Source organism: Macaca mulatta, chromosome 14 (genome assembly GCF_049350105.2).
Source record: "Macaca mulatta isolate MMU2019108-1 chromosome 14, T2T-MMU8v2.0, whole genome shotgun sequence".
Classification (NCBI taxonomy): domain Eukaryota; kingdom Metazoa; phylum Chordata; class Mammalia; order Primates; family Cercopithecidae; genus Macaca; species Macaca mulatta.
Genome location: NC_133419.1, coordinates 105,849,254 through 105,866,347, shown reverse-complemented (window position 1 = coordinate 105,866,347; position 17,094 = coordinate 105,849,254). Strand labels below are relative to the sequence as shown.

At 38.0% G+C, this 17,094-nt stretch overlaps 2 protein-coding genes across 5 annotated transcripts in view; both read left to right on the top strand.

The window, feature by feature from the left end:
* The first annotated feature begins 5,161 nt into the window (after positions 1 to 5,161).
* Positions 5,162 to 15,080, top strand: LOC706568 (caspase-1). 2 transcript variants are annotated; one of them, XM_015115568.3, is made up of 10 exons: positions 5,162 to 5,444; positions 6,070 to 6,336; positions 7,412 to 7,474; positions 9,269 to 9,384; positions 10,047 to 10,220; positions 10,653 to 10,887; positions 11,289 to 11,432; positions 13,598 to 13,707; positions 14,230 to 14,340; positions 14,993 to 15,080. In XM_015115568.3, exons 1-9 carry the CDS (start codon positions 5,264 to 5,266, stop codon positions 14,326 to 14,328), a joined length of 1,389 nt encoding a protein of 462 aa, XP_014971054.1. In that variant the 5' UTR covers positions 5,162 to 5,263; the 3' UTR covers positions 14,329 to 14,340; positions 14,993 to 15,080. The 2 variants fall into 2 exon arrangements, with proteins under 2 accessions (XP_014971054.1, XP_014971053.1); XM_015115567.3 differs by having other exon boundaries at positions 14,230 to 14,360.
* Positions 15,081 to 15,225: 145 nt separating this feature from the next.
* CASP5 (caspase 5) overlaps positions 15,226 to 17,094 on the top strand; it is a 36,112-nt gene continuing 34,243 nt past the window's right edge. For all 3 annotated transcript variants that reach the window (XR_013404561.1, XM_077964916.1, XM_077964915.1), the window contains exon 1: positions 15,226 to 16,763. The gene's annotated coding sequence lies outside the window, so the exon portion shown is untranslated. The remainder of the gene's footprint in view (positions 16,764 to 17,094) is intronic.

Sequence of the window (17,094 nt, the reverse complement as noted above, 5' to 3'; positions counted from 1 at the left end):
GAGATGATTTTACCTTTGTAATTATATTTTCAAGTACATATTTAAGTCAACAATTCGGTTCCTCTAAATTATATCCACTCTGTATACAATTCCCTATCCAACTTGGGTGGTTGGTAATTACAACTCAGGCACTATAAAAACCACTTCCTCTTACCAAAATTTTTACAGATTTGTGGAGTGTGTCCAGCCAGAAATCAAGAAAAAAAAAATCTATTATTACAACCACTGACCATTTTTGCTTCAAAATTTTAATGTTATTTTTGCATAATTTATGTCAAAGAAAATGTACCCCCTTTAAGAATACAATTTCTTTGTTAAAGACACATGAATATTCTAGTATAATAACATCCCAATGAACAGGCAAACCGATTTTGTCACCCCAGAAAGTTTTGTCATGCCCATTATTCTCAATCTCCTTCCACTTCCTCCTCAGATAAGTAGTGACTGAATTTCTATCACTATACGTTAGTTTTTCCTAATCTAGAACTTTACATAATTGGGATCACAGGGTATGTGTTCCTTCCTCTATGGCTTCTTTCACTCATAATTGAAACATTTTTTTCATCCATGTTATTGCATATATTAGTAATTTTCCCTTTTATGACTGAATAGCATTTCAGTGCATGTGCGTAGCACAAATTGTTATTTTATGCTCCTGAATTGGATATTGATTTGTTTCCAGTTTTTGACATCTTCATTTTTGAGGAAACAGTGGGGCCTTGGGATCCAGTGGCTCAATGTTTAGCTTTCCAGGACATGAGACTCAAGGCTCATGGCTCTACATTCCCAGATACATGGTCTAGTCATGGCTTCTGTTTCCGGAATGTCACTTTGGCATGCTTCAACTCAGTGGTTCATGGCTCTGGCTGGGGGAGAAACCCTTAGGTGAAATACTTTAGTTAATAGAGAAAAAAAATGAATCATTTAAAAGTAAATGTTTGGAAGATAAGTAATACACAGGCAATTTCTGCTTTCTTCCATGCTACAAATCATCCCAGTGGCAAGGAGCACAAGTTTGTGCTGCCATCTGATTAAGTCATTAGCAAAGTAAAGATATAACACCATGAGAGGTTGGGTATAGTGGGTCATACCTATAATCCCAGCACTTTGGGAGGCTGAGGTGGGCAGATTACGTGGTCAGGAGTTCGAGACCAGTCTGGTGAACATAGTGAAACCCCGTCTCTAGTAAAAATACAAAAAATTAGACAGGTGTGGTGGTGTGTGCCTGTAATCCCAGCTACTTGGGAGGCTGAGGCAGGAGAATCACATGAACCTGGGAGGCAGAGATGGCACCATTGCACTCCAGTGGGGTGACAGTACGAGACTCCGTCAAAAAACAAAAAATAAAAATAAAAATAAAAAATCATGTCCTCCTACACAGTGAGTTCTAGTCAAACCCAAACACATTTATCTCTTCACCTAGAGCACAGGAAATAAAACTGGCAGCCCACATGTCAAAAGGTGGATGTTTTTCTAACTCTGGGTCTTTAATCTCCAAAAATATTAAGGTAACAACTCAAGAGAATTTTGGTAAAGAATTTGCTAAACATAACATACTGTGTGCATTTTTCTATTAGCCCACCTTTCATAAAATATATTTATAAAATAAATTAGCCACATTGAGTTTGTTTCTGGGATAAGCAATTGAACATGTGATTGCAAAGACAGAGATGTATTCTGGCCTTCCCTGGCTCCTCTGTCTATAGTTCATGAGTCCTGCAATATTTCGTCTCTTACTTTGCCAATGATGTTTTATTGTTCTCATCACTTGCTACATTTGAACATTCTGAATATTCCAGTTACATATTACATACCAGGTGTATTAGTCTGTTCTCATGCTGCTAATAAAGACATACCCAAGACTGGGTACTTTATAAAGAAAAAAAGAGGTTTAATGGACTCATAGTTCCACATGTCTTGGGAGGCCTCACAATCATGGTGGAAGGCAAAGGAGGAGCAAGGACACATCTTCCATGGCAGCAGACAAAAAGGCATGTGCAGGGGAACTCCCCTTTATAAAGCCATCAGATCTCATGAGGCTTCTTCACTATTGTGAGAACAACATGGGAAAAACCCGCCACTGTGATTCAATTACCTCCCACCAGGTGCCTCCCATGACACCTGGGGATTATTACAATTTAAGGTGAGGTTTTGGTGGGGACATAGAGCCAAACTCTGTTATTCTGCCCCTGGCCTCTCCTAAATCTCATGTGCTCACATTTCAAAACCAGTCCTGCCTTCCAACTGTTCCTCAAAGTCTTCACTCATTCCAGCATTAACCCAAAAGTCCAAGTCCAAAGTCTCTTCTAACACAAGGCAAGTCCCTTCCACCTATGAGCCTGTAAAATCAAAAGCAAGTTAGTTACTTCCTAGATACAATGGGGATACAGGTGTTGAGTAAATACACACATTCCAAATGGGAGAAATTGGTCAAAGGAAGGGGCTACAGTCCCCATGCAAGTCCAATATCCAGTAGGGCAGCCAAACCTTAAAGCTTCAAAATGATCTTTGACTCCATGTCTCATATCCCAGTCATGCTGATGCAAGAGTTGGGGTCCCATGGCCTTGAGAAGCTCCACCATTGTGGCTTTGCAGTGTACAGCATCCCCCCTAGCTGCTTTTATGGGCTGGCATTGAGTGCCTGTGACTATTCCAGGTGTATGGCACAAACTGTTGGTGGATCTACCATTTTGAGATCTGGAGAATGGTGGCCCTTTTCTCACAGCTCCACTAGGTAGTGCCCCAGTGAGGACTCTGTGTGGGAGCTCACACCCCACATTTCCCTTCTGCATTGCCCTACTTGAAGTTCTTCATGAGGGTCCCACCCCTGCAGCAAACTTCGGCCTGGACATCCAGGCATTTCCATACATCCTCTGAAATCTAGGCAGAGGTTCCCAAACCTCAATAATTCACTTCTGTGCCCCCACAGGCTCCACACCACATGGAAGCTCCAAGGCTTGGGGCTTGCACCCTTTGAAGTCACAGACCAAGCTATTTCTTGACCCTTTTAGCCATGGCTGCAGTGGCCCAGGAAGAAGGGCACTAAGTGTTTAGACTGCATACAGCAGAAGGGCCCTGGGCTTGCCCCATGAAAACATTTTTTTCCTCTTAGGTCTCCAGTCCTGTGATAGCACGGGCTGCCTGGAAGTTCTCTGACATACTCTGGAGACATGTTCTCCATTGTCTTGGAGATTAATGTCTCGGAGATTAACATTTGGCTCCTCATTACTTCTGCAAATTTCTGCAACTGGCTTGAATTTCTCCTCGGAAAATGGGTTTTGCTTTCCTATCACATCATCTGGCTGCAAATGTTTCAAACTTTTATGCTTTGCTTCCCTTTTAAACATAAGTTCCAATTCCAAACCATATCTTTGCAAATACATAAAACTGAATGCTTTTAACAGCACCCAAGTCACTTCTTGAATGCTTTGCTGCTTAGAAATTTCTTCGCCAGATGCCTTAAATCATCTCTCTCAAGTTCAAAGTTCCACAGATCTCTAGGGCAGGGGCAAGATGCCACCATCTCTTCACTAAAACACAGCAAGAGTCACTTTTATTCCAGTTCCCAACAAGTTCCTATCTTCATCCGAGATGAGCAGCATTTGGTCAAAGCCATTCAACAAATCTCTAGAAAGTTTCAGATTTTCTTACATTTTCGTATCTTTTTCTGAGCCCTAAAAACTGTTCCAACCTCTGCATTTTACTCAGTTCCAACGTTGCTTCCACATTTTTGGAGATCTTTACAGCAGCACTCCATTACTTGGTATAAATTTACTGCATCAGTCATTTCTCACACTACTAATAAAGACATATTCAAGGCTGGGTAATTATATAGAACAAAAAAGAGGTTTAATAGACTCACAGTTCCACATGGCTGGGGAGGCCTCAGAATCATGACAAAAGGCAAAAGAGGAGCAAGGATACGTCTTACATGGATGCAGGCAAGAGGGTATGAGCAGGGGAATTCCCTTTTATAAAACCATCAGAACTCATGAGACATTAATTATCAGGAGAACAGCGTGGAAAAAAATAGCACCTATGATTCAATTACATCCCACCAGATACCTCCCATAACACATGAGGATGATTACAATTCAAGGTGAGATTTGGGTAGGGAAATAGAGACAAACCATATCACCAGCCTTCATGTTTGTCTTCCCCTCTTGAATGTGAGACCTAAGGGGAAAGGACCATGATATGTTTTGACTGAACCTATGGCACTTAGAGCAATATCATCCATATATGTTTGCTAAACGAATGACTAGATGCACTGCTTGAGGATTCTAACAAAATGTAAACTTAGCTAGATAACCTGCATATAATAATCCTTGATTATTTTTCTAACCTTAAACATTTGTATTAATTATAGTAATATCACTCATTATTTGCTTACCATTTGCCAGGCTATGTTCCATGCATTTTCCACATTTTCTCTCACTTAATGCTCAAAACTGTGTAGGTACATACTATTAGTAAAATTATTTCACAGACAGAGGAACAAATGCATAGGGAAGTTCAATATCTTGCCAAGGAAGGGAAGTTTAAAATGCTAAGTTCAACATTCTGAGTCCAGAGCCTATGCCCTGGGCCTCTATGATGCAATTTCCCTCAAAAATAAACCCTCCAGGATGGGTGGATGGCTCATGCCTGTAATCCTAGCTCTTTGGGAGACCAAGGTGGGCACAGTACTTGAGCCCAGGAGCTGAAGACAAGCTTAGGAAACACAGGGAGACCCTGTCTCTACAAGAGATACAAATATTAGCTGGCCATGGTGGCATGTGCCAGTAATTGCAGCTACTCGGGAGGCTGAGTTGGAAGAATCATCTGAGTCTGGGAAGTGGAAGCTGCAGTGAGCCAAGGTTGAGAAACTACATTCCGGCCTGCACGACAGAATGATACCCTGTATCAGAAAAAAAAAGAAAAAGAAAAAGAAAAGAAAAGAAAAAGCAATGTGAAAAGAACCTTAAATAAGAAAAGCTTTAATTCTGGTGAAAAATGTTTCCATTTCCCTTAAAGCAAAAATGTTTCACAGGGACATACACTACCCACAACTTTCCCAAGAGCTGTGAGGTGGGGTCAGGGGAACAGTGGTTCACATAATCCAAAGGTTGTGTTACTTTTCTCTGTCAAGCTTTCTAATGATTGAGAAACTCTTCATTGTGTGAATTTAATTGTACATATACTTTTTCAATCCTGTCTTATTCTCCAAGCCCCATTCCCCTCCTACCCTGATCTATCCAAGGGCTGGTGAAGAAAATTTCCCATGGATACACTACCTGATGTAGGCTACAGTTCTGATTCTTTAATGGAAAGAAAAATAAAGACATGCATATGCATGTGCAGTAAGTGTTTCCCAATACATGTACAGGCCCTGCCAAAAAGGAAGACGAAGCATACTTTCAGTTTCAGCCACACAAGAAGGGAGGAGAGAAAAGCCATGGCTGGTGAGTCTTTTACTTTTCCAACTCTGCTGGGAAGAAAGAGTTGTGGAAAGAGCTGGTTCTTCTGGAAACCATAATTCGTATCTGTGGAAGTTTACCTGAGCAGAAGGGAGGAAAAGAGGGGAGAGGGAGGAGAGAAGGAACTAGAAGATTCTTGCAGCCTTTAGAAAGGAAAGGCAAGCCCAGAAAGGTACTAAGGCTTTAGGGGCAGCCTGCTGTCATTTTGCAATCTTAATTAAACTCTTACATGTTGAAAGTCTGACAGAGGGTACAGAATTGGCAAAGGAGGAGCACTAGCAGCAGTGATTCCTAAATGAAATGGGCTATTTCTGCTTCATTACTTTATTATTCAGAGTTAAATAAACAAAGGACATAAGAGGATGATCTTCACTTTCCAGGGACTAATGTGAAAATGGTAAACTCAGTCTTCAGGCCACTCCATGCACACACGTATGGAGACTATTGAGGGAAACAAGTAGGGCAGCGATATAGTAAGAAGATGGATTACCCAACTGTGAGGAGGGGGACATTTCACCGATGAAATCTAAATGAGGTCACTTTCTGTTGATTACATGAGAGGAACATGAGGCTGTCTTTATGATGTGAGAAATCTTTGTGCTCCAAACAGACAAGGTCCTGAAGGAGAAGAGAAAGCTGTTTATCCATTCCACGGGTGAAGGTACAATAAATGGCTTACTGGATGAATTATTACAGACAAGGGTGCTGAACCAGGAAGAGATGGAGAAAGTAAAACGTGAAAATCCTACAGTTATGGATAAGGCACGAGCTGTGATTGACTCTGTTATTCGCAAAGGGGCACAGGCATCCCAAATATGTATCACATACATTTGTGAAGAAGACAGGTACCTGGCAGGGACGCTGGGACTTTCAGCAGGTAAGGGTCAGTGACTCACACTCAAGTTCACCTAGGGCCTGTCTTCATGCCTAACATTTAATTTCTTTACTAGTCCTGTTAATTTGAAGAAAACTTTCTTATCTCTGGCTTCAGGGCCATATTTCTGTAGCAGGGTCCCTATTGCATGTGCTTTGACTCTCCTTTGATTCTTTTCCTTCATCCTCAGTGGCCCTCTTCTGATTATTCATTTCCTGTTCTGAGTATGTGGTAGTTCCTTTGCTGAAGCTCATGAGAACCATCTGAAAAGCTTCATGCTATGGGTTCCAGTGTTCCTGGCAAGGCAAAATATTTACTTGTGGACTTACTTTTATTGAGTGCAAGGGGTCCGTAGGCACTTATGTAGTTGTAAAGCCACATGAAGTTTTAAGGTTTATAATCAAATATTTTTTATAACTTTTCTCTAAAATTTTACCCTCCCAAAAGAATAAAATATATTTTAGTGATGGCGATACACTCAGAGAACACATTGAACATATAGAAAAGTAAAGATTTCTAGTGGCCTCATTCCTCCATTTGCCTGCTTGTATTTTCTTTGAGTAAGATCACCCGTTTGCCTGTTACAAGGGGGCAGATCATGCTGTGAGGCCTGGGAATTCTCCACTTGCAACCCTCCTCAAGCCCAATACAGGGCTCAGGAACTGATCTGGCCAAATCTCATGACCACTTGGACCTACCACGTGGTGAGGATGAGAGTTCTGGTGAATTCCCAGTCACTGGTCTCTGTGGCACTTCCTAAAGCCACCTTCAGAGGTAGATGTTCTTTGAAAGCAAAAGCCTTTTGTTCTAAGGGTTAGGGAAAGGTCATGCCTGTCTAAGTAGACATTGCAGATGTTTCTGTTTTCATCTATATGTAATAAACACGTGTTTTTCTGTCAATGCCTCTTTCATTTTTTACCTCCCACCACTCTCTAAATTAAAGAACATCTTGAACAATATTTAATGTCAGTCAGTCAGTGTTATGGGAGAAATTTTTAGTGGGGAGTGTTTTACAGATTGGGGTATAGTTTTCCAGAGACGATAAGTGACTAATTCAATATCCTTTATCTTTTCATAGATCAAACATCTGGAAATTCCCTTAATATGCAAGACTATCAAGGAGTACCTTCTTCCTTTCCAGGTAATGCTGTTTTTAAAGGAAGAGCATTCTTTGACCCCCATCTTCCTTGACATTAATTTTGTAAGATGAACCATGGGTAAATGGGCTATTGGGAATTCTCATAGATAGGTCATACAATTTTCTTTTTGTGATCTACTCTGCTTTTGTAGAAACGGTTCCCAATGCTTCACTATCCTTGTTTATATTAAAAAATCTGAATCTGTGTCTCAAATCCTGATTACCCAAATAAGTACCAAACTTCATTATTTAAGCCTACTGAAATATTCACTCCCATCTCCCAGAGACACCTTATTCTAAACTTTCCCAGAGCTAAACATGCTGTACTTCCACACCCTGCTTCTCTTCCGGTTTTGTGTAACTTGATTATTGGTGCCACCATCACCAGTTGTTCAAAGCAGGAACTTGAAACTCATATGGGACCCTTTCTTCTCATGCACCTCTAATATTCGAGCCATGGCCAAGTTTTATACAGGCTTTTCTCAAATTTGGAACCCTCTCTCTATTTCTACTTCTATTATTTTGTTAAAAAACTGCTATTCCCTTAGTGCACTCTTAAAAAAAAAAAAAAGAAACTTACATTTGAAAGCAATTTAGAGGTTAGGAATGCAAATTATTTATCAAGTTCAGATATTACTCTACTGAATTTATTAAGGTAGGATATCACGAATATTTTCTTAAACGTTTCACAGCATGGGATATTCAATGTATAAATAAATACTGTATTCTTTACTATGAAAAAATAGCTCAAAAATAACCTATAACTACTTACATTTAGTTTTTTCTATTGTTTTCACACTTCTTTATGAAGGAATCCAACATTTTATCCAACAAAGATTATTCTATAATTTTCTCCAATATGTCTAATTAGTTCTTTTCCACATCAACACATTTCATGCTGCCTTTGTTTATCTAACTGATTGTATAATCGTTTTTCAAATTTGTTTTTAGAATTAAATATTATTTTTTGCCTTAATAGTTTCTAAAAGATCCTCCACATATCTAGAAAATTTATTTCTATTTTAAAACAAAGGTTACATTAATTTTTTTAACAAGGACATCACATTGTCGGGTTGTGTGGAACCTGTGATGAAATAAAAGCCTCAAGGATTTTCTCACATAAACTCTGTGAAAACATTTCCTCATGTGTCTGTGCAATGAATATTTAGTGCTATGAATCCATCTAGTGTGTACTTTGATTTTAACATTTATCATTGTATCTTCATTCTAGTTCATATATTCAATATTAATGTCATTTCATATGTATACATAGAAGGAAGAGATCCTGAAGGACAGGATAAAGATTCATTAAAAAATATTCCTTGTGCTTACTACCATGTATATTAAGTAAATAAATAAAAAGATAAACATATATTTTAAAAAATATTTTAGTAGATTTAATTAAGACCTCCCATTAAATTTTATCTTAGGGTTTGAATATTTTGAAAAAGGTTTATATTCTAACTATTTTATCTCACACATTGTTTGTTTTCTGAGTGTTTTATCAGGCACAGACTTGAAATTTTCCCTTTCTATGTTAGTATCTAAAATGTTTGTAGAAAGGCTGATCCTGAAATATGAAAGAAGATACTTGTAATGCATACCCGGAAATCTCTGGCTTGAAATGTGCTCCATTAGGAGCAAACTCACTCAGCTGTGTTAATGATGTAGCTCAGGACTGTCCTCCTCAGAGTGCATTTCCTCTTCTGTTGGCTTCATCCGTAGGTGAGGCTGTAAGAAACACAAAGCAGAACAAACAGGGATTCCACTGTTCATGATGTTCTTTGTCTCTTGCAGCTTCTCTGGCAATGCAGGACAACCCAGCTATGCCCACATCCTCAGGCTCAAAAGGGAATGTCAAGCTTTGCTCCCAAGAAGAAGCTCAAAGGATATGGAAAGAAAAGCCGGCAGAGGTGCCATGCTCAGAACACAAGGATAGAGTGGGGTGAAAGATACACTTGAGGCAGTTCTGAAATGCAGTGGCTTATTCTTAGAGTCAACTTCATTGAGCAGTTCTGGAGAATCATACTTCTGATCCTCTTACATAAAGGATTTCTATATCCTAGAATCCAAGGTTTATAGAAAGAGATCCAAATTGGATCCACTTCCTGGGTAAATCACATCAGCGATGGCAGCTATTGAATGCTTTTTATGAGTGGGCATTGTTCTAAGCATTTTGCACATGATAATACATAATCTTTTACCTTAAACATACCCCATTTTAGAGATCAAGAAGCTAAGACATGGTATTGTTAAATATTTTTCTCAAAGAAAAACAATCAGAAATTGGAACAATCAGCTTTAGAATTCAGTATTTTTGCTTCAAAGCTCGTGCATCTTTCAAAATCCTACCTATCAAGAACAATGAAGTCAGCAGCTCAGCTGCCATCTGGGCATTTGCAATGTTCATGCATACTCCTGAAGCAGCATTCAATTCTGTTCCCCCTTTTCAATGTATGGTTCATGGGGTTTGGTATCTTGATAGGACTAAGGAAGGGGAAGCTGTCATAAACCAACAATGGAAATATTTAATTGGAGAGAACAAGGCTGTTCATTCAAATTACATTTCCTACAGATTTATCCAATAATGGTCAAGTCAGGCCGCACACGTCTTGCTCTCATTATCTGCAATGAAGAATTTGACACTCTTCCTAGAAGAACTGGAGCTGAGGTTGACATCACAGGCATGACAATGCTGCTACAAAATCTGGGGTACAGTGTAGATGTGAGAAAAAATCTCATGGCTTCGGTAAGTTCTATTATACAACAGAAACAATGGCCATGCCCTTCGTATAACTAAATAATATTAGAAAGCTTGGTTATAAGACCAAGAAATGTAATCTCTTGATAATGTAAAATACAAACTTGCCTTGAGAGAGTGCTGGATACTACATGGTCCCTTGTAACATAAAAGTCATTCAGCACAAGCCTGGTATAACTGAATTGGGAAATGTTTTATTGACTCAGTAATGCTACTGCCTCTCTACAAGATAACTCTCTGGATGACTTCCTATAACACTTTCCTTCACCTTTCTTGAAATTAAGACTAAAATTTTTTTTGGCACCCCACTGTTTGTCATGGAATCCCTTAAGAAACTGCTTAAGTATTTATTTATTGGCTTTCCAAGGTACCATGATAGTTAATTACATAGTTGAAAATCAGTGATATGGTCTCTTTCAGGAAATGACTACAGAGCTGGAGGCATTTGCACACCGCCCAGAGCACAAGACATCTGACAGCGCCTTCCTGGTGTTCATGTCTCATGGTATTCGGGAAGGCATTTGTGGGAAGAAATACTCTGAGCAAGTCCCAGATGTATTACAACTCAATGTAATCTTTGAAATGTTGAATACCAGGAACTGCCCAAGTTTGAAGGACAAACCGAAGGTGATCATCATCCAGGCCTGCCGTGGTGGTGAGTGCTGATGCCTTTGAGAACACCAGACATTCAAATACTATCTTGCTCTGTATGCATCAAGGAATTTTTGGTTTCTTTTTGTTTGTCTTTTAATGTCAAATAACACGTACTGTCAGTATTCCAGATTGCAGCTTCTGTGAATTGAATGGCTGGTTAGTAGATATTTGTTCTATATTCAAGCTTGAGACTTTAATGTGTGGAAATTTTTACAATTTGTTTGATGGTTAGAAAAGATAAATATTGTTGAAAAGATTGTAACTGAAATGTATGTGTGTATTTGCATGTAAATTAATGATAGAGCAAACACATTAATAAATATCATTGAACAGAGGCTAGGAGGGAAACATCATCTTCTCAGCCATTGATAGGTAGTAACAAATCAAATTGTGTCTTTCCAGAGAACCATGGTGTGGTGTGGTTAAAAGATTCAGCAGGAGTTTCTAGAAATGTATCTTTACCGACTACAGAAGAGTTTGAGGATGATGCTGTTAAGAAAGCCCACATAGAGAAGGATTTTATTGCTTTCTGCTCTTCCACACCAGGTAACAGGTTTCTACACAGGACATCTTTGTTGGGGCTATCAATACAAAAAGTGACAGTCACCCACTAGAGGTGATGATTAACAACTCAAGACCAACTCAAGCTTTGTTCCAAGTTATACACACAATTCCCTTTATCCAAGAGATCAATTTTACATATCTATTCAATGCATTACTAGTTAGAGAAGTCATCTATGTTTCAAAATATTTTTGGCAATTTGAGCTATAACAGAGAATTAAATGGAAGACAGTATGTGCTGTAGTACATCAGAATCTGCCTCTCCGTAGAAAACTCCACCATGTTGAGATCGTTCATTCGTCCAATTGGCCCAGACATCAAATACTTATAGGAGAAGAGTAGTAGCAAGGTTCCGAAAAGTAGAAGAGCAAGCAAGGCACTTTAGGGCTCTAAATTTAAGTGGGTTTTACCTGGAAGCATGAAGCATACAAGACAGAATATATTTGAATTTTTCTAAATGTATGCTTTGGAGTAAGAATCTTGCTATTATTGACTGACCCAGACATTTAGTACTTTGTAAAACAACTCCACTAGTTCCTCCTTGGGCTTTCCTTGAATTGCTCACTAATATGTGAATATAAATACTATTTTTCTAAGGATTTAATAAATTAATATGTTTGAAATGTTGGAAATGACACAAAATAAAGCACACATTAAAGAACTGCTATTATTTAAAATTTATTTATTTGATAACTTAATTCAGTTACTTTTCTAAGCGAGATTTAGATAAAAATTATTTAAATCCTTTCATTCACCATGTTTGACAGTTTCCTGAAAGGACTCGCATTCACTTGGTCACCTCTAGCCCAAAGGCCCTGCCTCTGCTCAAATAGTTAAGTTTTCTAAAATATTTTCTAAAATGAGATATCTTCTTTCAGAAGAGGTTTGGTTCTGTATTGTGTTGAACATGCCCTGATGTAGAACTCAATAATTTTTTTCCTAATGATCAGAAACAATGACAGCACCCAAAAACACCATACATTTTCAGCCTGAGTACATATAGTAGAGTTTAACATTAGACAGAACTGTTACTTAGTATCTTTTGATCCCAGCCTTCCACATGATATTCACCACTCTCTAAGTAGCTCTTTGCAGGCCCCTGGCTTCTCGTCATCAATCTGGCTGATTTATGTGTCCTTCTTTTCTTTCACTTTCCTTACTCCTCCCTTCCAGATGACTGTCAGAAACTCCAATTTAGTTATCTATAACTTCCATGTTAAACCTATCTCCACATTCTGCTGTGCCAATCCCAACCACATCATAGTGATCTCCTGAAGAAAAATAATTATCTACTTCCTTAATTTCACAAAACATTTGCAGAGACATCTGTCTCCACCATATCTTTCACTTACTTCCTTTTACTAGAACAAGTCTCAGTTAAAGCCTTCATTTAGCTGAGATGACTGTGTTTCTAAATAGAATTTTATTATCAATATATACTTTATGACCATTATAACTGGCTAAAATGTGTCATTAAAGAATGTGTCTGTCATTATATACAGAGTTATTGCTGCTGCTTTTCTCTTATGCCTTCCTTTGTATAATTTTATACCTTCATTACTTCTGTGTCTACTATGCAGTAAATTAATATTGCTTTTCTTTAATATTTCTCTTCTTCATAAGAACTTTTTCCCTCCAATATAATACACTCATTTCCTTATCTACTCTTTCTAGATTTCTACTTTTGTTCTGTTTTATGATTTTTATAGTTAACATTTTGTGTGTAAATATCTTACTGTCAATGTTATTTAATTTTGATTAATTTTTTATGAAGTATATAAATTGAGATTTGTTAATATAATTACCTGTAGACTGAGTATTGCATATCCTGGGTTATCTCAAACACTTGTGTGACCTCAGATACCACTTGTGTATGGAATTATTACCATCCCCTGTACAGCTGAGTCTATTAAATATCAGAATGCATAATTAACTTAAATCACAGTCAGTAATACCACTTTGGAAATGTACATTTAGATATTTTGTTTCCAAATCCCAATCACTCCCCTCTACCGCATTCTGCCTTTTCCTTATTTGCTACTAAATTTATGATTTCAAACATCACTCAGCTGGAGTAGAAATATTAGGGTTTCTTCTCTTTCTTCAGGCAAGAGCTAGTCTTGAGATTTGAAATGTGCTTTATCAACAGATAACGTTTCTTGGAGACATCCCACAAAGGGCTCTGTTTTTATTATAAGACTCATTGAACACATACAAGAATATGCTTGTTCCTGTGATGTGGAGGAAATTTTCCGCAAGGTAGGACTCTAGACGATGCTATTTTCACTCTACTTCCCTGAATGCTTGACTATTGCAATTGGAAGCATAGAAAGCAGATCCAGACTTGTTTATCTTCCAATAATACCCTTTTTTTCCAAAAGAGTTTTGGAGTTCTTTAGAGAGTGGACAAACCTGGGAGCCAGATCCAACCTGTAATGACACCCACGGCCTTGAGAAAACAATCATTTAGTTTCACCCGCTCCTGCCCTTCAGAGACAAATGAATGGACTCTAATTACCTGTGTCTTTCATGGCTATTAGATCCAGCAGCAGACTTAAAATGCCCTGAGGAGGGTCATTCAATGCTTACATACATATATGGCTATACTTGTTACAGATGGAAGTACTTTTTGTTTTTGTCACTTATTTTGCTATATTTGTTGTAGTTCTTTGGCGCAACTCAAGAAGCTCTTGAAAAAAAAACTCAGCAAAAAACAAAAAACAAAAAACAAAAAACAAACAAACAAAAAAAACGGGCTACAGACTTTCCTTACTCTTTTAGGTTCGACTTTCATTTGAGCAGCCAAGTGGTAGAGTGCAGATGCCCACCACTGAAAGAGTGACTTTGACAAGATGTTTCTACCTCTTCCCAGGACATTAAAATAAGGAAATTGTACGAATGTCTGTGGGCAGGTACATGTGTATGGTCGGGAGTGTGGGAAGGCTGAGGAAAGGGTACTGACAGTCCATTTTAGTCAACAATTCTAGGTCTACAGGCTCAGAATCATTAATCCAAAAATTTGAATTTTGAAATGCTCTAAAATCCAACACTGTGTGAGCGCCTGCATGATACTCAAAGGAAATGTTTATTGAAACATTTCAAATTATAGGTTTTTGGATTGGGGATGCTAAACCAATAAGTATACTGCTGAATTCCAATATACAAAAATATCTGAAATTTGAAATATTTCTGGTAGCATGCATTTCAGATAAGGGATAATCAAGCCGTAATATGATATACAGAAAATACTGAAGTAATGCCTTTCTTCTGGTCAGTGCAGAGCACGTTCCTCTTCTCCCAAAGTTTTTCATTTAGACCCCTTCTGAGATTCAGCTGACTTTGGTCCACAAGTGGCTGTAAGACTATGAACCCTCACTTTTAGATGTTTCTCTCCTTCACCTCAGCAGGGTATATTTAAACATAGCATGTGGTCTTTCCTTTTAAAATTGTGTATGTTCCCATTGGTGGTATAACTTTATAACTTGCATGTCTTTAACAAAATGTTTTCCTATGTTTACTTTTTTTAAATTTCTTTTTCTCATAGGAAGTGAAGAGATCCTTCTGTAAAGGTTTTTGGAATTATGTCTGCTGAATCATAAACTTTTTTTGAGCTAATAAATCTGTTAGAAAAATGAAAACTTGTCCTCAGTTTTCTCCCATACTGAAGAAACAGGGATTGGAACTTAGAGCGACTAAGGAATTTAGAGTGTTCGACTTAATCTGTCAGACCCGAACTGGCTATTGGCACCTTTCTTTCCCAGAACTTAAAGTAAAATAAAATATAAAAATTAAAGAAAAGGAAAATCAGACTTACAAACATAGTAATGTTATTAATTACTTTCTTGAACAAAAATTTATTTTGTGCCATTTTTAAAAATAGTAAAATAATTTGCTGGGCTTTCTGCTTTGGGGATGCGATGTAAGTTACAGCAGGTGTCTGACTTCAAGTAATTTAGAGTTCAGCAGGAGAGATGGGGGAAGACAGCTAGTTTTGACAGTGACAGTGTAGTGTGATAAGAAACTTTTCCTAAATCCCACAGTTTACTACTGACCAATCCATGAACAGAACTTGCATGTTTCTACGCTTTGCAAAAGTATTTAAGACAAAGAAATCAACCCTAGACCCTCAGTAGTTCACAGACTCCTTGAAAAGGTAAGACGGCCATCCAAAATGAAGCACTTGGCAAATGGCTCATGACACCCTGAAGAAAATCTAGGATGCATGGTGTGCACAATGAAGTCCTGGTATGGTGCAGAGAAAATGAGTTTGGGGTGAAATCATTCACTCAGTGATGTTAAGATTTAGGGATGATTCAAAGAACTACCCCTTTACTTGCAAATATGAGTTTTTTCTAGTATTAAACATATTAAATGAGAGTTAATTTCTGACGTTTTTAAAACCTTCATAGTTGAACACATTACCGTCTCTCTCTCTCTCTCTCTCTTCTTTTTTGCCTTTTATTAACTGTTTTTCTGGGCATATTTCTTCTGCACTATCATGCATATTCTACTACAACCTGAGACTACATCTGTATCAGTCTTTGCTCAGAGAATATCAAAAAGCAGAAGTGAATTACCACCTTAAGTAAAAATGAACTGTTAAAGCAGTTTTAGTCAGTTGAAGAACAGCATTCCAGGAAATAGTTAAGAGGATTCCTTCAGAACTATCTCTAATCAAGGGGTAAGACAGGGAGATGGGGAGGAGAAGACTCCATCATGATTCCTCAGCACAGTTTAAGCAAGAAATACATGTATTGAATAAACAATCCTTTCCTTCTTTCTTTTTTGTTGTTGTTGCTGATTTTGTTGAGTGTCAGTTGGTTGTAGGTGTGTGGCTTTATTTCGGGGTTCTCTATTCTGTTCCCTTGGGCTATGTGTCTGTATTTTGTGCCAGTACCTTCCTGTTGTGGTTACTGCAGACTTCTAGCATAACTTGAAGTCCAGTAACATGATACATCCATCTTTGTGAAAAGCAGTTTGGAGATTTACCAAAGAACGAAAAAAGGAACTATCATTTGTCCAAGCATCCCATTACTGACTGAATCCTCAAGGGAAAATATATTGTTCTATCAAACAGACATGTGCTTTCAATGTTTGCCACAGCACTATTCACCACAGCCAAAATAATAGAATCAACCCAGGTGCCCATCAATGGTGGACTGGATTTTAAAAATGTGGTACACACTTACTATGGAATATTACACAGCCATAAAAATGAAATCCTGCCCTTTGCAGCAATGTGGATGCAACTGGAGGCCATTATTCTAAGCAAATTGATGCAGAAACAGAAAACCAAATATCACATAATCTAACTTGTAAGTTCTAGCTAAATACTGTGTACACATGGACATAAAGATGGGAATAACAGGCACGGGGAGCTACTAGAGGGAGGAGTAAAGGAAGAGGGCAAGAACTGAAAAACTATGTACTGGGTGCTATTCTCATTACCTAGGTGATAGGTTAAATTGTACCACAAACCTCTGCATCACCTAATATACTCTTGTGACAAACCTGCATATGTACCCCTGAAACGCAAATAAAAATTGAAATGAAAAATAAAGAAACCCAAGCCATACAAAATATTTGGTCAATTCTTATGGGAAGATGCAAGGAAACTAGTTAGATTTTACTCATTCAAGACATGTG